This window comes from Anguilla rostrata, chromosome 3, assembly GCF_018555375.3.
Source record: "Anguilla rostrata isolate EN2019 chromosome 3, ASM1855537v3, whole genome shotgun sequence".
Lineage (NCBI taxonomy): Eukaryota > Metazoa > Chordata > Actinopteri > Anguilliformes > Anguillidae > Anguilla > Anguilla rostrata.
The window spans coordinates 66,099,914-66,120,505 of NC_057935.1; the positions used below are offsets into that span (position 1 = coordinate 66,099,914).

Here is a 20,592-nt window from a genome sequence, read left to right on the forward strand (position 1 = left end):
ATCAATAGAACATTTTACAGAATAACTCCAGTACAGTTAATGTTTTCCAGGCAATTCTCTAGATAAATACTCGGGCTAAATTGATGACAGTTGGCTTTATTTTCTCATCACAAGCAAGAGTGAATGAATGTACTTTCTTCACCGGGCAGAGATGTGGCCTGATTTCCTACTTGGACGGTGACTGTGAATGAAAAGCTCAGATGTTTTCTTAGCTGCAGGGGTAGAGGCAGTGAGGAAAGTCGCCCCTAGCCTTCGTACAGAGGAGAAAAAAAAAAAAACGTCTTTCGGCGCTAATGCTAACACAGCTCCCTGCGCGATGCTCCACTCTGCTCGAGCCAAGCTCCAAAGAACCAGATTGTCGGAAATGGCTGTCGGCCAATCTAAATAAGCCGTTTCGCAGGAGAGGGAAGACGTCTGAAGATGAATGAGGACGTCTGTATGTCGCGGGCTGTCTCCATGGCAGAGGCCAGATAGGGCCTCTAAATCAAAAGCCTACGCCGTGAGCGCTAGCCCGAGAGCTGAGAAGGGGGCTTCAGGAACCCTCCGGTCTGATCCGGCACTTTCCGCCGCGGTTTTTATACCCCGCTCGTCCCCATCCATCCTACCAGACAGGTCCGCTTGCCTCAGATGAAGTCATTCCCAGGCTTGTAAACCTCCAGAGCTGTAGATTTCCCTCCCACGCTCCCCACCCACCCCCCACACCCACCACCACCGCAACCCGTACAAAATGGGCAATCAAACCTGCCAAAAGATTGGGAAGTAGTATAAATGATTTCGCAGTGGTGCAGTGGGGGGGTGGGGGGGGAGCGTTGCGGCGGACGCTGGGCGTGAGAATCGTCTCAGTCGGGGCTTATGCTAATTTCCGCTGAGTCGCCGCCGCCGCCGTCGCCGCCGTGGCAGCACGGCGCTATCGCCGCGGAGCAGAGACCGCCGAGGATGGCGAGGGCGCGCATCTTTCTGCCGCGTTAACTGAATACCACCCCCCCCCCTTTCCCTCCCCCTCCCCCACCCCGCCGCAGGACCGATGTCCTTGGACTTCTCTGCGACGCCCTGTCCACGTGCCGTGCTCAAAGTCTCCCTTTTCATCCAGGGGATCCGTTACCCCTTGAAAAGCCCCAAATTGAAATATCGATTTTCATCTCTTTGGCTTTTTCCAGCGTTATTGGGTTTTTCTTTCTCGTGTCGTTTACACCTCTATCAGCGGCCCATCCCGCCGCTGGCCGTCTGCTCCCTGCCTGGCGGCCTGGCGGCCTGGCGGCCGACGCGGCATCTCCTCGCCCCTGCGCGCTCGATGTCGCGGGAGTGGAAAGGTTAGCGGTATTTTCTCGGTTGCCGTTCGGCTCCAGTTGCGCCGGGGGCCAGGAGCCGGAGAGACGTGGCAGCCGCTAATGGAAGCTGCCGCAAGGCGACCGTCTCACACCTGGGCTGTGCCACGGCGCCGAAAAATGAAATCAATTAGTGATTATGCTCGTAATCGGCCCAATTAAGCCATTGAAGGGGTGAGATGAAAGAGAGGTCAGTTGGGTGGAATCCCAGGCTTCCAAGGAGAGGAGTCTTTAGCCTGCTGAGTTCTCCTTTGCTTTGGCAGTGGTCTTCACACGCGTGCACACGCATGCACACATGCAAGCATGCACGTACGCATGTATACACACACATGCCTGTACACACACACATACTGTACACACAGGCATACATCCTTCCCACACCATGACGCAGACACACACAAATGTGCACACACAGGAAAACATGTACATGCATGCAGATACACGTACACACAGATGCGCTTGCACAGACTCACAAGCACACACTGACACATGCACACACATGCACACGCACAAGCACACACACACACTGCAGACTTTTCTACCATCTCAGAGCACTAGCATCAGGTGCTGTGTGTGTCTGTGTGTGTGTGTGTGCGTGTACGTGTGTGTGTGTTCAAGTGTATGTGCGAGCAAACACCCACATGCACATGCAAATCCATGCACACACAGCTCACTGAATGGGATGCACAGCATATCTATTTACCAGCAGGACTCCAGTAGGGCAGTTTCCCGTGCTGGAAGTTGACTGGCACAGTTGGAGGGTGATTGATTCGATTAAGTAAATTTCACTGCAGAAGGAAAATAACCACATGCAGGAGATTCCTACCTTTGCAGGTAAATGCATGTGTCTCCTCACCCCTCAATGAAGAGAAGTGACATCCCCCTCCCACTTAGGCAGGGAACCTCTGACCCCCCTTCCCAAAACCTCAGCTCTGTAACGGATGTTCAGCGTTCAAATGGAGACGGGACCAGTTCTGCCTGACCAATGACCTCGCTGAAGGGAGCCATGAGATCCCGCGGTGTCATTTTAGAACGCGGCGAACACGGGCCGTCTCCCGGGGACAGGAGCGCGGTGCGCAGCGGGAGCGCAGCGCCAGGTGGCGGGGAGGGGGTGGGGGGGGGAGGGGTGTGGTGGAGAGGGACTGAATGACAGCGACCGGCGAACCCCCCTGGCTCCGGGCTCCCATAATCCCCTGCTGCTCGACAACTGGATGCTCGCCGGGGGGGGGAGGCGGCCGCTATTGTGGAGCTGTCACGCCGCTCCCGGCTAAATGGGCTGCCTCCCCTTAACAAAAGCCGCCGTCGCCGTCAAACAAAAACCCCAGTGGGCCCGGCCTAAGTGGCAATTTGGCACCGACGGTGGTCGATACAAAAATAACCGGAGAAATGTGTAATAGCGATGATAATAACAATAATGAAGTGGGAGGGAGAGGGGCGAGAGGGGCGGGGGGGGGGGTACGGGGGGTGGGGACAGGGGAAGGGGGGGGGGCGGGTTTAGAGGAAGAGGTTGTTTTATGGCGCTGTGACTCCGCGACCCGACAGCCGGCACAAAAGGGGTCAAGATGTCTGCCGGAGAGAGCCTGATGGATGTGTGCAATTATCTCCCAGTGACACATGTACTGTGAGCGATAAACAATTTAATGAAAATGAAAGCTGTGTATGAAAACTGTCAATTTCAAGCCTTTAATGATATATATATATATATATATATATATACATCGCTGAATACATGGCTATCTCTCTTTCTCTCTCTCTCTCACTCTATATATATATATATATATATATATATACATCGCTGAATACATGGCTATCTCTCTTTCTCTCTCTCTCTCACTCTATATATATATATATATATATATATATATATATATATATATATATATATATATACATCGCTGAATACATCGCTATCTCTCTTTCTCTCTCTCACTCTATATATATATATATATATATATATATAATTAATTAATTTTGGTGCAGATGTGCATTCCAAAACAAACCGTGTAAAATAATTAATTCTAAATATTCATTGCTCAGCGCAAAATGGGAAACAGATCTTGGCAGTGCCTGCATACATACTGCAGGCAGGCTATGTTAAATGTGTTCTCTATGGCCAGCTTAACTCTTGCAGTGGAAGACACCGTTGAAAAGATAACGTTTCTAGAAAATAATATAGGGGCCCGTATATTTCAACGAATGCTGGCATTGCCCTCAAGATGTCTGCTCTGCGGATGCCAAGTTCTCACGGTGCCCAGGAGTTCCAATTCCAAAAAAAACACATCACGGTTCGCTCTCTAGTGTCTGTTCATTGTAGTTATATCGTCCTGTAATCATACGCATATATATGCACATAATGCATGCTCGTAAATATACCCACAAAGGGCATATTCAGTGCGTAACTATCTCGCTGGCGTTTCTTTAGCCGATCCGTTCATAATAATCCCTATCTGCGTATGATAGGCGGTAATTATCGGCAGCCTTCGAAAGGTAGCCGGGATTAGAATCACACTCCGGTCTCGGGGAGGTGTAAGTGTAGCTGAAAGGCCTGTAACGGCTTGTGCAATTCCCTGGACGTGCGTTGTGCGGCTCCAGTAATGAACCCGGGAGCACCGATGCCGTTTCTGTCCTCCGCTGAGCTTCTCCGCAGGTTCTCCAGAGCGTGTCTTCTGACAATACCGCTCTGTTCCTGCCCGGGCTCTCCCCTGTGGCGATGCCCCTGTTTTCGCCCAGATTCTTGGAACTGCGGTTCACATGTGCTGCCTGTGAGAACATCGTTAAATTCCCCTTGGACGCGGCTGCTCGGTTTCGCATGTGCGATGTTGAATGCAGTTTTTTTCATTTGTTGCTAAATTTGCCCTGAAACAAAAAAAAGAAAATTGATGCTCTGACCACATGTAATTTGTAGGGTCCGATAATCCGCAAGAGTTTAGTTCACAAATTTATTTTGAAAGCTCTGTGTTTACGGGCGTTTGCTTAATCATCATGGAGGGAGCTTTAATATTTGGGGAAGATTAAAAAAAATGAAATTGAAGACATCTGCTATTTCATCAGTTCAATTTCACTCTTCCTTCCATTCGAGCAGTTTGAAAAGGCTGGACGGGGAAATATAATAACCGTTACCAACAACAATGGCTGCAACCCCCTCTTTTGGACCCGAGCGTGGTCTCTGTTTTCAAAACACTATAACTTACTCAGTTGGCAACGGCAGCTTACATTCAACATTATCTTTACAGACCTCATTTTGCGGACTGGCAGACAGGATCATTAAATCACAATTTTGGCTTTTGCAGGCCCTCGGTCTTTCAGAAAACTGGCCAGGAAAGGGAGAAAGCCTTGTTTCCAAACGTGTTGACAGGTAGCATGAGGACAACAATGGGAGGGATTATGGGTAACCTGATGTGTAATGACCACAGGGGTTACCTCCCCCCCCTCCCCCAGCTGTAATTATATTAATTGGCTGGATGGCGCCAAGAGACGCTAAAAGAGGCTGGGTATTCAGCGCGACCAGCTGTGCTACACAAGCCGGAGCCTGTCGTCCTCTGCCCCCCCCCCCTCCATCCCCTGTTCTCCCCCCCCCCCCACTCTGATCCCTCCATCTCCCCTGTGTTCCTCCCTGCGTGATCTCCCTCCATCTCTCCCCAGGTCCCCCTCCCGCCGACCGGCGCGGCCCAGCAAGCACACCGCCAAAGCGCGGCTGTAACTCTGTGCTCACTTTGGACCGCGGTGACATTCGACAGCGTGCATGAGTGACTCTTATAGGCGCTTTAAGGGCTGAGAAATCACTCTCTCCGTACCAGTTCGGGTCAGGGGCCCGCGCCGGATGTGTCCCGGCTGAGCTTTTCAAAATATTTTTTATTTCGGTTTTCGCTTTCTTCTGTTTCTGACGAGACTCATGCCTGTACTTTGGTATTTTTCAATTTTCGCGGAGGCTGCCTCCATCTGGGGCAATGAGGGGTACTTAGTTACTTTTATTTTTGTTTGTTTTTGTACCTCTGTCTGTGTCTCTCCGGTGGGTTGCACTGCGGGAAATATATTGACATAAAGAGGGCAATTTACTTGATCATACTCTCACACTACAGTTATTTAACATGGAATGATTCCTTAGTCCCCCCCACCAAATCCATCCCCAGTCCCCTCTTCCAAATTAAATTACAGGCCTCTCTTAATCCAATCCTCACCCCGCCGTGAACCGCAGGAATCGGGTAGTAAATAAAAAGACCCACCGGAGTGGGCGTATACGTCCCGTCGGTTGGAGAACCTCGTGAACTCTGCTTTCGAAAAAAGGGGGTTTGCTTTCGGTGAGGCTGCGACCACTCCTGCGGTGGCCCTTTCCGAGGTCCCGCTGTGGCAGGTGGAGTCTCAGGTTTCGTCTGCATCGTTTGTGAAGACGTCAGCGGTCGCGGCTAATGGAGTTGGCGGATCGACGCCGTCCGGTTTCCTCGCGTTAATAAAACTCGGAGCCCGACTGGCGTGGCGTAGTGTGGTATGGTGTGTGTGGTGGAAAAAACAGCATTTTGTGAAAAGCATCAAGTGAATCATGGAGTGATGGACTTATACACAAGGGAATAGTGCAGGATTTGGATCTGTGTATAACAGTCACTGAAGGAAACCCACTTTAAATGAGATATGATATTAAAACAAGACAGACAGTTGGTTAACCTTTTCAATGTACTGGAAAATCTATGTAAGTAAGGTTCTATGGTCATACCTGTCTCATTTTACAAACTGTTACAGTTAATACTACAATTTTCCTCTGATTTGGCATTGCAGCATACGTGAGATCAGTATTTACTCTTCTGGGATGAGTATTTAAGTTGTTTTAAAATATATTGTGCACATGCCGTCTCCAATGTTGCAATGTTAGCCCATAAAGGTGTTACTACGCATCTATTAAATATTAGTAGAGGAGTAATAACACCTTTATAACCTAACACTGTCACAACTGAAGCTTAAACACTTCTCATCACTGGTCATAATTCAATATTTTTTTTAAATCATAGTGAAATGAGTTGAGGTAGCTGAGATAAGCTGTAATAAGCTGTAATATTTCATAAATAATAATTGTGTTTCACTGTGGATTATGCAGTGACAGTGACATATCGTCATGGTTTTTTTTAATCCACAGCATATGCTGTATGGCATCAGAAGCATGAAACAGTGTGTTTCTTATAACCATATAAAGCAGTAATAACATGCTCAAGAGGGCGGTATACTACGCTTTCAGATTTACACTCAAGAAAAAGCGTGGCCCAATTTTGTCACAGTTTGACATTTTAATTTACACATCCCCGGTCTGATTCCTCCAGATGCTTGGAAAAATACAGGAACTGTACCTTCCTTGGCTATGTTTTATTCCCTAAACTGTTATTTTACAGATAGAATTTCTTGGAGTTGACCCCATGTCTGACTTGCTGGTCAGACCATTTCCTAAAACAAAAAAAAAAGAAACAAGTTTTCCAAGCTTCCACTGAAGAAGCCTTGACAGAAGCAAACTTTATTTAGCTGAACAGTTCCTAAAAAAGTTAGTCTTAAAAACTTTTTGTTTTTTTGATGAGAAAGTGAACTCAAGGACTGAAAGATTCAATCCTGAATATTTTTGACACTAGTTAGAAACACTGCTACCTGCATTCGATGGGTACACTGGTACAGATTTAGAAAGAAAACCGTTATTTTCACTAAAAGATGAAAAGATGACAGCTGTTCTTTGTGAGTTGCCTGAGCTATGAATTTTACTGCTCTCGTTCTCTGCTGTTTGTGTCTTAAAGCTGGTAAAGCATGAGGCCAGCTTTTACGAGGAGCATACCGCATCTCCTTATCTGTCATAATGTGGTCAGGTTGAGGAAATAGATTGAAAAGGGACGACACATATGCTTTGTAGTCTGTTTAGTTTAGGCCTGTTAGTCTTTGCTAAATCAGATTATCCTTGCACAGGAATAAACGTGATGTATATTAGATAGTGTACAGTATGTCAGAAGGTTGCAGTTTCTTTTCGTGAGCCTCTTACTTGTTTTACAACCACAACCAAAGTCCAAGTTGAAATCCAAACCAGCAATTATGCACACAAGGCCACTTTAACCCATTGCCTTCCTTACAACTGTAGAGTGAATGTAGTGTTTACAGTAACACCAATGACTGATTAAATTACACTTTCCCTGTTCTTCTCAAACTGGTCAGGTCTGTTCCACTTCATTTGGGGTTATTTGTAATACATTCCTGATCAGATCTCATATGGGATGAAAAAGAATTTAGTGGTGGGCAGGCTTTATGAACTGTAAAACTCACTGTGTTTATGCAAGGTTTCCATTACTTGTGCATTTGTAGTTTTCTAAGAAAAATCAATCTACTCATTTGTATTGGGCATTGATCGTTGCTTAAAACAGGCAGGCAACAGGATACTGCTGCCTTCCTCTTCAGGACTCTGGCGTATCGCAAGGAGCTGCTGTGTGTTCGAGTGAACGTTGCTGTCTGTGCTGTTAATTATGTTCTCTTATGCTTAGATATTAGATAATTATAGAAAGTTAAAGGCAAATGCGTTGGCTCAAATCGCGTGCCACATCTTGTAATGCAAGATCGTTTCTGTTTTAAACTCCATTCCCTTCAGTTTGCTTTCAACAAGCTTCTGTTTTTTTCTGAAATCACATTGTTTTTTTTTTTTTGATACTTATCTATTGATTTACTGTTATTTATTGTTATTGTTTTGTTTTGAGGTCTAGCATGAATTACTTTAACACAAATAAAAGCCAACAATATGTCGGCCAAAAAAATGCACACACAGGCACACAAACACACACACACACACACAAGCATACGCACCCACACACACACACACACACACACACGCACGCACACACACGTATGCACAGTTAGACTCCAATAGCCTGTAAACCCATATATGACTCTTTCTCTCCACACCCTGGCATTGTGTGTAGATTTCTCCTGACATCTGTAAAATATTAGCCGGATAATGACTGGAAGTTTTGTTCAAAGTTCTGCTCAATCTAAGATGCTGCACGAATAGCTTAGGTCATAGAAAACTAAACTTTAAACACATTTCCTTTTTTACAAGGTTTCTTTATTGTTCGAAGTTCAGGGGAAAATTCCTCACACTTTTACTGCCCTGTCGTGTTTTAGTGGCTGCAAAACGGCCTGCTGTTTTTTTTTCGCCCAAAAATGTAGGTCGGCAAGTGTTCACCTGGTGGTGATTTTACTGTGTTTTAGGATGATGTCAGAACCTCATAGCCATTTGTCAGATGAAATTAGCACTGCCAAACTGTCCCTTTTTAATCGACTGCGTTTTTCACTCCAGGGCTTGACTTTCCTTCCAGTCTATTGTGAGTCTGATCATGCTATTCTAATTGAAAGCATATAAGTGGCTATTGTTAAAGAGAGAGCAACACACAGCACATTGTTTGAAAGATATTATGTAGAATTGTGCACTGTAAATCTCTTTAAATGCAATTCTAAATCACCAGTGGGTTTTACTGTTCTGGTTATGTGTTTTGTCGCAGAGGAACGTTGGATCCCACAGATTACTGCGTTCTCACAAAGCCCCACAAAAAAAAACTTTCTAAACATTTTGAAGTGCTGAAAATAAGCGAGCAGAGTCCCTTTGGAGATTAGAGTATTTAACAATAATTTAGAGGCGCGGCGCGTTCGTCTTTTCAAAAAACTGGGAACAGTGGGGCCCAAACTTTCTATTGACGAAAACGCATTAAAATCTGGTGCCTTTTCAAAATCTCCGAGGGCTCCAACCTTCCCCATTTACAGAAATGAAAAGAAAGTGTTGGTAAAAAAAAGGCTCTCGGCAGTGTGTGTTTGTTGATGAAAGGAGAATTCCTTGCTTGCTTTTCTGTGTTTTTCTTTTTTTTTTTTTGAGGAGAGCACAGCTGTCTCTAACGGGGACGACCTGAGATTGATTGTGCTTTGTCTGTCCCTGCAGAATGCTGGAGGATGACCTCAAACTCAGCAGTGATGAAGATGAGAGTGAACAGGTAACTCACGTGCTCGCAGTTAACCGCTGTTTATCTGTTATGTGTGTGTGCGTGTGTGTGTGTGTGTGCATGTACAGTATGTGTGTGTGCATGAGTGTGCACATATATGCTTTTAGTACGAAACCTCAAAAAACATATTCAAAATTGAAGATGAATAATCTGTCATGTTGATGCTGTATATTGGACATAGTTCTCTCCTAATGGAGGAGTCCATTGGACGGACCTGTAAAATGAAACTGTTTCCCAAAGAAAGGAACGAGGCAGAGAAATGTGATGCTATGGGGGGGGTGTGGGGGGTAAAGGCAGTGAAGCAGAATGTAAATACTGAGGACCGGTCAGGATGGCGGATGGCGGATGGCATGTGGGCCGGGCTGGGGCGCGCCATCAGACCTGCGGTGCGGGAAAATCAATAGCGTGTCGCCACGGTGACGATGGCGAGCCGCGGGCCCGCCCGGCCCTCCAGACGGCCCCGTGCGGCGCGGGGGGGGACTGTAAAACGTCTGGAGGCCGCCCGCAGGCCGACCGGAGGAACCGGAGGCATCGGGTTTCCCACAGAGCCGGCTCGGTGCGTGTGTGTGCGTTTCAGCAAACCAGTAAATAACCCACAAGCCCGGAAATACGATAGCTATCTTTCCATCGGGACATCGTCACTGCCGGCTTTCTGTTTGTGTGTGTCTGCATACATGTGTGCGTGTGTGTGTGTGTGTGTTTGTATGCGTGTGTGTCTCATTAAGAACTATTGAACAACATTTTATTGTGTCAACATTTTATTGTGTCTCAAATGTTATTAGCATACTTTTCACAAAGATTTAAGGTGGCCCAATTATCAAATTCGTTGTCATAAATAATAACAGCTGTACCAAAGTACTTCTCTGATTTTTTTTCCGTGAGTGATTGCTTTTCTTCCAAAACGTCGACACGGAATGCTCTGACGAAGTTATCAGCAAAATATGTATGTTTAAGCTTTTAAATTTCTGCTTATTTTAATTTTAAAATATATCTCGATGTTCTCTCCTCATCTTCTCGTAAATTAATAAGTGGCGTCTGTGTTGGAATTTTCAGTGCAGTATTTCTCTGGACTCCAAGGGTAACCATAGGGGCTTATTTCAGATACGCGGTGTAAACAAAGAATACGCACTCTTTTTTTAACGGCACACGCTGTACAGCCGAGGACTGTAAATGCTTCCGTGACATCCATTTTATCAGCTCTCTGCAGACCTATCTATAGGGAGACACGCTGGAGCAATGCAAGGAAAGTCAAAGAAAAGTTCGAATTACCGCTCCGCCCACATTAATTAAGCTTAGGCTGAAATGGCGAGGTGTAATGAAAGATTGTGGGGATGTTTTTTTTTCCCCAGGTATTTATGGTGAAATACTTTGAAGATTTATATAGCTGCGTACAACTTTCATGAGTGTAGCTCTCATTCTGCTCCCTCTGTGATTTAATGATAGTTATTATGAGTAAAGCCCTTTTGACTCGTGCTTAAATCAACAAGCTGGAGGTTTTGATATGCCGCCCACAAAGCTACTCAGCTTTACTGTTTGAGTGTACGCGCGCGTGCGTGCGTGTGTGTATGTTTGCGTGAATGTGTGTGCAGGTTTGTGTGTGCGAGTGGGTTTGTCCGTGTGTGTGAGTGTGTTTGTGTGAATGTGTGTATATGTGTGATTTTGTGTGTCCGTGTGTTTGTGCAAATGTGTGTATACGTGTGTGTCTGTGTGTGCATGCGTGCATGTGTGCGAGTGTGCGCATGTGTGTGTGCATGTCTGTCTGTCTATCTGTGTGTGTATATCCCGGCAGTTAAGCAAGTGTTACATCCCAGCCTATTTTACAGTCTTGTGTTACGTTCTCAGTGCACTGTGGTGTGCCTGGTTCCCCTCCCGCCCTGTGCCTAACGCAGGCCTGATCATCAGCACAGACGCGAACACAGCGCTAACGTGATCAGCCTGCCACGGCTCTGCCATGAGCCGCAGGATCAGCGTGCCGCCGCACCATGTGACTTACAGCGGATGAGAGGCCATGATAAATACGTTTCTGACAGAAGGGGGGGTGGGGGGAGGGGTGGGGGGGCGGGGGAGCGGGGGAGCCTTCCGGATTCTTCCATAATTCTACTTCCATCTCTCAGCGCCTGCACAGCGCTGTATCCAAAGCAATTAACATCAAACATCGCATAGCAGTAGCGTCTCGCTCTCTCTCTCTCTCAATCTCTCGCTCTCTTTCTCACTCGTTCTCTCTCTCTCTGTCTGTTTTTGTCTGTCGCTCTCCCAAATGACAAGCTGTACGTCACCTTCTGTCTCTTCTGCGTTTCTGGCATGACCTTACAATATAGTGTATTGCCAAAGAGGCCGTACAAATGGGAGAGAGATATAGCTACAATAACAGCAATTATAAAATAATTTACATACTGGTATAATTAGTACTGCAATAACAGGAAACAAACTGAGAGAATGAGCTCTCTTGCTCAGAGCAGGCTCTCTCTCTCTCTCTCTCTCTCTCTCTCTCTCTCTCCATGTGTGGGAAGAGCACTGTGTGCCTGTTGCTGTTATGACAGTGGGCAGAGGGAAAGGTCAAAGGTCACAGCCTGCCCCAGTCTTGTGCAGATTACTGGATGGTGCGGCCTGGCTGTGTGCTTGACTGACAGGCGGGTGGGCAGCCGCGCCCTTTAAATGCTGCGTGACCTGCTCTCTCCGGGAACGTCTCAATATCGCACGTCTCTTATTGATCCATCACTACTTCAGCACATTCATTTCCATAATCACCCCAAATATTGAGATGTGCTTTTGCATATCCGTGTAAACCAGCAACAATCGGTTGCATCCTGCGTTGTCTTGTGTTTTTTTTGGTGCTGAGATGTTCTGGAGATACTGTTGATAGCACTGCGATACTATTCATGAACCGCATGTTAGCTTTCTGTGAGATGTGTATCAGTTCATTATGTTCACGGAGTAAACATCGCCGTTTCTTTGGCTGTGAGCTACTGTTACTTATCTCACCGAGGTACTTCTGATATGAAGTATAATTACATATTTGTGTTTGTACCGTAATTACAGTTGCGACGGCAGTTTAATGTCTGCTCAACTAATTCATAACATCACCAGATGTTACGCCATTAAAAATAGCTTGCCTGTGAGTTCGTTTTTTTCTTAAAGGGATTGTTTATGCTCATTCATGTTCCAGTACATAATTTATTCGCTTCACGGATGCCCTAATTCGGGATGGCTTTGCTCAGCGTGCCTTATTGCCCGTGTCTGAGGCCGGATATTTGCCGAAGCAATTCAGGTTGAAGGCCCCGCTTGAAGGGCAACGCTGCGGTGGCACAGTTAGGATTCAAACCCGCATCACCCTGGCTCAGTGGCCGCCGTGCCACGCCAACAGAAAAATCGTTTCACACCTGGATAGAGTCTATGCTTGGGCCAGCCATACCAACCAAAGCTGATATTATGACAAAGAAAGTGACATTGGACTTAATCACACCTTCTGAGGGTGATTCTCGAAGAAATGTCTTATAATATCACACGTAAATGGTCACATGAAAACAATGCATGAAAGATTATTTAATTTGTGAATTTATTATATTAACTCAATTCATTTATTAAATGTCTATATTAAATAAATGAAATATATAATTTGGATGAAATATACTGTCATTTGGATACTGCATTGAAAGCCTTCTTTTTGTCCCTTTGTGTGTGTGTGTGTGTGTGTGTTTTGATCAATTAAAACAGAATCTAATCCTGTCAAATTGCAGCCACAGCATTTGAGTTTTACCGTCATTACGTTGTAATGATTTAGTGTCCCCCTCTCGTCCAAACTGAATTGGTTATTGGTGTGACTGATAGAGAAAGACACTGGGGTGAACTAATGATATTTTTTACAAGGGGTATTGAAGTTCAATGACATCATTTGTTGAGAGAGAGGGGAGATAATGAGCACTGAGGCGATGGGGTGGACAGACGAGGAGGCTTTTTATCTGAAGTGTAATATCTTGGATAATCAAAAGCTAATCTTTGAAATGGAAAGAGTCTTATGGAGCTGATGTAAAAGCAAGGACAATGCGAGCCTTTGCTTTTCCTTTTTTACTGTGGTTTGGCTCTCTAATAGGGCCCTCCATAAATTCAATTAAACCCATGGTTTGCCTCTGGAGTAGCTTCCATTGACAACCGTGATTAGAGGTGTATAAAGCCCATATCTCATAATGGTCAGTTACAGTTTTCTTGCCAAGATTAGGAGTATTTTTTTTTTACTTTCAGTTTTTACCCTCTGGATAACATTGAAAGGAAAAAAAATTTTTTTAATAGAAATGTATCTTTTATTTATTTTATTTTTTTACAGAATTTTAAAAAATGTTAAATATTTTCAGTTACACAGCTTTACAAATATATTTTTGAACATTGTTTTATTTATTTATTGTTTTGTTTGTTTATGTTTGTTGTGTTATCAATGAAATACCTTACAAATCGGACATTACTTAATTATTAATTATTGAATTTATTATTATACGCGAACAAGACAAGTCTTAAAAATATTTTTAAAATATGAAAGGTTCTGTTGAATATTTATGCACAGTCAAGCTGGAATGTAGAATGTATCTTATGAAATAAAGTGGTCATCTGGCAAACATTTTGGTGAAAAGAGAGATTCGCTCCGTGCTTTGATTTGATTGGCTGACATATGAAAGATGCATTGTTGGTAACCGGGGTGACTGGGAGTGTGCGATGAATGTGGAGAGTCCCCTCAGAAGCATGCAAGCCTTTGGCCGTTTAAACTGTTTGCCAGAGTGTGTCAGCCACACTTTCAGCTATAACCCCCCCCACCCCCCACACACACACACACAACCCAGGCCTCGTTGCCTAGCAACGTCCAAATTCAAGAAGAACCGGAGGAGGCCGGTTCCCCGTAGAGTAGGGAAGCGGCAATAAGGGCGCCGTTGACAGATGATCTGAGTTGTTTCATCTAATATACTGTGAAGATCACTGGCTCTTTTCATGAATGATGAATGCACTCCACACAGATCAATGACCGCTGCAATAAACTAAGGTCCAGTACCTGCTCTCGGCTGGGCAGGTTGCCGCGGCCAGCAGTTGAGGGCATCGTAAGACTGTGTGTGTGTGTGTGTGTGTGTGTGTGTGTGTCGCCCGGGATCGCCGTTTTGCCAGATGAATGTGTTTATAAGGGAGCTGACACCCTTCCCTTTGTTTTTTTTCTGTTGCATTCCGAGCGCTAAAAGAACAGCAGCGACGCTCTCGCTGCGGCGTCCAAATTGACTGTCAACTGTCTGGATCCCCGTGTATCTGTCTGCGTTTCCACCGCGCTGTCATCAGAAAGAAAAATGATCTCTTTTTTAGGTGTTTGTAAACAACGACAGAGATACAAAGGCGGGAGAAAAAAAGATGATGCGCAAATGTATTATTAATGATGATGAAAGTGCTAGGTTGGTGAGAAAGACACGTTCACGTATCTTTCATTTTTTTTGCAGAAATTATTTATGTGTGGTAATATTCTTCTTTTAAGAGAGAAGGAGCGTGGTGAATGAAGGTGTTTAGACCGTAATTGGAGAGATTAATTTACCGGCAGATAGAAGCATCTGAGTATCACTTTTAAACTTGGTCTTTTTTTAAGTAAATTGCCTCTTGAATAAATAGTCTGTCAAAACTAAAATCTAATTACTGATGCATTTGCTTGTGAATATACCAGGGGTTTTTTTGTATGGTGTAGTTTAAACAAATCAGAAATGAACATACACGTGTTTTTTTTTTTTGTTTGTTTTTTTGTTATTTATTTTGTTTTTATTTGATACGATGCAATTGGACGTGCAGTCGAATGCTCTGCGGAGCAGAGCTAAAAGGCCACTCAAGGGAAAGGGTAGCGCACTCCGGAATGTTCCGGGGCTGCTGTCTGCTGGGACTCCAATCGCTGAGCCTCAGAAATCAATTTTCACTGCCTCCAGCAACTAACATTGATCCACCGCTGTATACTTCATTGCTTCTTTTAATCATTTACATTTCAATATTTGAGGCAAGCGGGAGGGTTAAAGCCCAAGTTTGTGTGTGTGTGCGTGTGTGTGTGTGTGTGTGTGTGTGCGCGTGTGTGTGTGTGTGCCTGCGTGACGTGCATGTATACGTCCTTTCATCTCCTGTTAAATGTGTGATATGCACACAGGTTCTCAGGCTCCTGTATCCTATTCTACTGTTTGTGATAAAGCTTTCGACAAATTATATTCACAAGACGCGCTCTTATTCTGTTTGCAGGGTGCAGAGAAAACCAAGCCGAGAAGCACACCTCTCAAGTAAGTAATGAGTGCGAGTCTGTGGGTTTGGATTTGTTGTTTTATTCCAGGAGTTGGATTCATTGTGTTTTAAAATCCATAGGCCTCCGGTCTTTCGCCGGGGTAACGGTACCGGTAGCGTTGTGAAAACTCCCATGATGCTCGTTGTCTTTACTCCGGATTTCATATCCTGAAATTACAGAACTTTATCATGTTACTGAGGGCAACTGAGGATGAAGATGATCTATAATTAACTCGGCGGTACCTGCTGGATAGACGCAGGAGAGCAGGCGTGCTACGGAGAGGGCCGGTGTGCTCCGCTCATCGGGGTTGGGGCCTGCGGGCGCATAGCGCCGTTCATACATTTCAATAAAAAGAAGCGGGCGAGGTGAGAAGCGTACGAAAAAAAAACTCAAATAAACAATTTATTCCCCCCACGGTTCCCCCGATCCGTGGATGATTTGACCCGGAGGCTCCGCCAATTTTCCGCGGCGGTGCGAGCGCCTTGCCCGGAACGCATTCCGCGCGTCCGCTTCTGTGGGAACGCATAAATATTCATGCATGTATGTATGGCGCTTTTTTTTTTTTGTTTTTTTAAATCATTTATAATCATTTGGGTGTTATTGCTCTGGCGAATGAGCGCGCCGACGCGGGGCCTCATTAGGAGTCTGTGTGAGACGTGGCCTCCAGCTCTTTCTGCGGCTGGGGGGGGGGGGGGAGGAGCCGGGGACGGGAGGTGCCGAGAGCGCCCCCCCCCGGAACACGCCGGAACGTCTCCGACTGTGCGGTCCCGTGCGTGCGGCACTGCCGGCACCACCGCCGTGTTCCCGGCGCTCCTGGGAAGGCTGGGAATCGCTGAGTCAGACGCCCCCTCCCCACCCACCCCATCTCCAAAACTGTGGGAAACTTTACATTATCCATTAACAATGGACAGTAAGAAAGCAAGATGTATCGGCCTTGGGCCTTGGGGTTTGTGTTGGGTGGTGCACAGTAAAATGTTCAGTGTTGAATCAACTCTTACAGAGTACATGTGTTCCGCACTGGACCCATATACCCTATTAGAGTTGTATTAACACTGGACTGTTTTACTACGTGGTATGGACTTGGGCAGCTGAGAATTTTCAGTGTCAAAAGCGGACCATTGGTTCTGATCCAAAGGCGGTCCGCTGAGAGAGTGCTTCCTGTCAGCCTGTGTTTACGGACGGCCGCTCCTTCCCGCCGTCTGGCCAGGTCTCGGGCAGCCTGGGAAACGGCTTTTCTGACCGGCTTGCGCCACGTTTTTATTTATTTATTTTTTTATTTTATTTTTTTTTCCCTGGCAGGAATTGAATTTGTGCCGGCTTTCTTTCTTTCTCTCTGCCCCCTTTTCATTGCGCATTAGCCTAATGTTGCTTGAAGCTAATCAGCCTCATTTTAATGTGCTCAGTCGAGGTCCAGACCTTCGCGTCCTCGGCCCGTTTCCATACTGCGTCAGTCCCTCGTAATAATCATCTACGGCGCTCAGACCACATCGCAGTGCTGTAGGTGAGACGACGGTGGAATGATTTAGATGCTTCAGGGACGATGCTGCCGGAATGGAGGTCGCTGGGAGATGTAGTTTGTCTTTGTCTTTATTTCTCTGTGTGTTTAGGTTGCCATGTCCATATCTTTTTTATTTCTCTATTTGGGTTGCCATGTTTGCGTCATTTCTTCTTATTTCTCTATGCGTTTGGGTTGCCGTGTCCGCGTCTTTTTCCACATTTCTCTGTGGGTCTAAGGTTGCCATATCAGCGAGAAGCAACGCTATTCGTTGCTGCGTACCCCGCTGGCATCAGGTTTAGCATCAGCGGTGGAACAGGCCCATTGACTCATAGCCTACAGATGAGTCAAGAGCTCTTTGCCTCCACCGAAAACAACACTCGGGCAGGCGAGGGCGAGCACGTTCGCGATGCGGTACCAGCGTTACGGGGGGGTGCTGTTCCCATATCGCCTCCCTCTCGCTCTCGGGAATGACTGACAGGCCTTCCCCCCCCACGTGTGACACGTTCAGAGCCGAGGCTAGAGGTGATTTATCTGACCCCACGTGGCTCGTGGTGAAATACGCCCTCCCCTCTTGTTGAGGTGTGCGATCGTGTGCGATCATTGGCTGTGTGGCTCTTTTTTTTTCTTCAACTCCCCTCTGAGATTCTGTACTGTTTGCTGTCTCGGCATAGAGCCTACGCAGCTCAGTGTACAGTAAGCAAGCAGGGTCGACTGAGCCACTTGACCTCCAGTTGCTGGTGTTCTTTGGGTCATCTTGTGAACGTCTCCAGGAGTTGTCTGTGGGCACCTGACAGTCCAAGGTGAAGAATGTATTCTGTTTATTTAAAGGCTACAGGTTCGGTGAATACCATGTTTGAGGTCTCTTCATGTTCGATTTTTTTCCGTTTTAGCGAGCACAGAGCAAGAAAGGGAAAGCAGTGACAATTCAGACTCTTTGAATTTGATGCCAAACCCAACGATCTCAGAATAATGGATGAAGAAAAGGGAATAGATAGGCGTTTGATTTGCGGAGCCGCGCAGCGGGAGCGCAGGCGGAGGTCTCCTGAAAAGCATAGCTGGAAGGCACTTGTGCGTGTGTGTGTCTGGGGTGTGTGCGTGCGTGCGCGTGTGTGTGTCTGTGTGGTGTTCAGCCTTTTAGTGCTCGGCTTGTTTTCAGTGAGTGGGAATGCTGGGTTCATCATGATTTCTGCGGGAATTACCCGGACCACCTTCTCCACCTTCTCCTGCTCCTCCTGCTCCTTCTGCTCCTCTTCTCTCTCTCTCTCTCTCTCTCTTATTCTGCCTGTATGTTCTTTCTTTATTTCTCTTTTTCTCTCTCTCCCTCACTCAACACTCTTGTGTTTGCTCTGGTCCTCTTCCTGGGCCGGGGGGCTTGCAGGGACCGGGCTGACGTGACGTTGACGCTCTCAAGCCAGGGGCTGCGGTTCCACCGCAGGGGCTGCTGGGATTGCTCACGCCGCGGGGATGTAGAACCGCCATTATCCGCCATGCCGGTGGTCCCCGCCATCCCCAGAGCTCAAGGGGCCTGTTTCCCATCTCCCACTGTGGCCTGCTTTTTCTGTAATACAGCACGGCCCCCAGAGAGCCACAGCCTGGGACTGAGTACGAGCCCCCCCACGTGCGCACACACACGCGCGCGTGTGCATACAGACACCACACACACATAAACAAACACCACACCACACACACATAAACACACACACACACATACATAAACACACGTGTGCATACACATACACAAACATACATACACATATACACACACACACCCACAAATATGTCCTCACATATACAGACACAAACACTAACACACTTGCATGGTCTGCAAACCAAAACAAACACTGATGCACCACCCTGACCCTGACACATGAGCAAGTGTACAGAGACACACAGCGACACACAAACACACAGCGTGTTTTTCTTTCTTTTTTTTTGGGGTGGGTGGGGAGCCTTGTCTCTTTAGATTAGCTGGAACGGGGGCTCCACTGGAAGCGCGTGCTCTGGCAAAAAGCACCCCAGAGATAAGCTGAATCCCTTTACTGGAGGAGCGGAGTCTGTTCATGACGACGCGTGAACCGCCGTCGCCGCCGTCGTGTTTGCGTCGTAAATCCGTCGTCAGATCGAGCGATGAGCTCAGCCGCGTGCGTGGAATGACGCGCGGCCGTCTGCTTCGGACCGCGTGCGGCGGCGTCGGCTAAGAGGCAGAGATCATTACGCGTCTGTTATGGACTAATGTGCGGTTCAGCTGGCGTTACGTCGGTGTCCGTTTTTATTTGTCGATGCCGTGGGATTCTGGTTGAAGAAGGCCCCCCCGCCCCCGTGTGATTACTGCAAATTGCGTCCACCGAGTCCAGGAGCCCGAGAGGCTGATGTTATGAAGGTGCGAGAGGCGCGGGCATCGAGTTTAGCCGCCGCGTACGAGCCGCGGCCGATAGCAATCTGTGTGACCAGCCAAGCAGCAAAAACATCTCCGCCTGCACGTGTGGAGACAGCGAGAGAGAGTGAGAGGGAGAGAGAGAGAGAGAGAGAGAGAGAGAGAGAGACAGAGACAGACAGAGTGTGAGAGAACATCTAACAACAAAGGGTTACTCTATATCAGAAACGTAATAATAAATTAAATAGAATAAATATTTGGTAGTTAGTAAATGCTGTATTGTTGTCATTTGTGCTGTTGTTGTTGTTGTTGTTGCTGTTTTTTTGTATTGTTACTATGATTGTTTGTTGTTATCACGATTCTGTGGCATGTGTGTTCTGAAATATGTCGTGCCAATAAAGCATTTGAATTGAATTGAATTGAGAGAGAGGGGAGAGACAGAGAGAGCAAGAGACCAAGAGAGAGACAGAATGAGAGAAAGAAAATGAGAGAGTGCAAGCAAGAGTCAGAGAGCAAGAGTGAGAGAGAAAGAGAGCATGAGAGAGTGTGGGGGGGGAGAGAGAGAGAGAGAGAGCAATATCAGAAACATGGACATGCCTATCACTGTTCTCTCTCCTCTCATTATTCCTTTTTCTCTCTCACTCAGAACATATCCCTGGTCAGTCATCCCTTACGGAAAAGCAATGCATGTTAATACACTTAGAGATATCAAACCACAGACCTGAGGAATATTTTAGATATGTGACTGTTTTAGAAATGGCGTACTTTCATTTTAATTATATGCACGTACTCCATTACAGCGAAATGAACCTGTCCAGCAATATGTGTATTCAGCTACGTTGTCTTGAAGTGGAAGTAGTCGGTGTGATTTAATCAAATCAAATAGCCATATCAAGAAGTTTAATAAGGAACCTATTCCTTATGAAATAGCCACTTGGGGGTGACAAGAATTCTGAGCTTCGATAACAATAACAGCCTGGAAACTTTGATCAGTTACACCTTTATGGGGCGTTAGCTGTCAACTTTACAGGATGGTGTGAGTGAATAAATGAACGAATTAATTAATTAATTAATGATGGCGTGGGATCTGCCTCCTCCAGGAAGTGCAAGTGGTGGGT

General features: G+C 46.3%; 1 protein-coding gene across 2 annotated transcripts in view; it reads left to right on the forward strand.

Moving 5' to 3' along the window:
• The window catches only part of aff2 (AF4/FMR2 family, member 2), a 175,809-nt gene that overhangs the window by 111,661 nt on the left and 43,556 nt on the right, over positions 1 to 20,592 (forward strand). For both annotated transcript variants that reach the window (XM_064329362.1, XM_064329361.1), the window contains exons 8-9: positions 9,265 to 9,316; positions 15,563 to 15,600. In XM_064329362.1, coding sequence (XP_064185432.1) covers positions 9,265 to 9,316; positions 15,563 to 15,600 — 90 coding nt within the window. The remainder of the gene's footprint in view (positions 1 to 9,264; positions 9,317 to 15,562; positions 15,601 to 20,592) is intronic.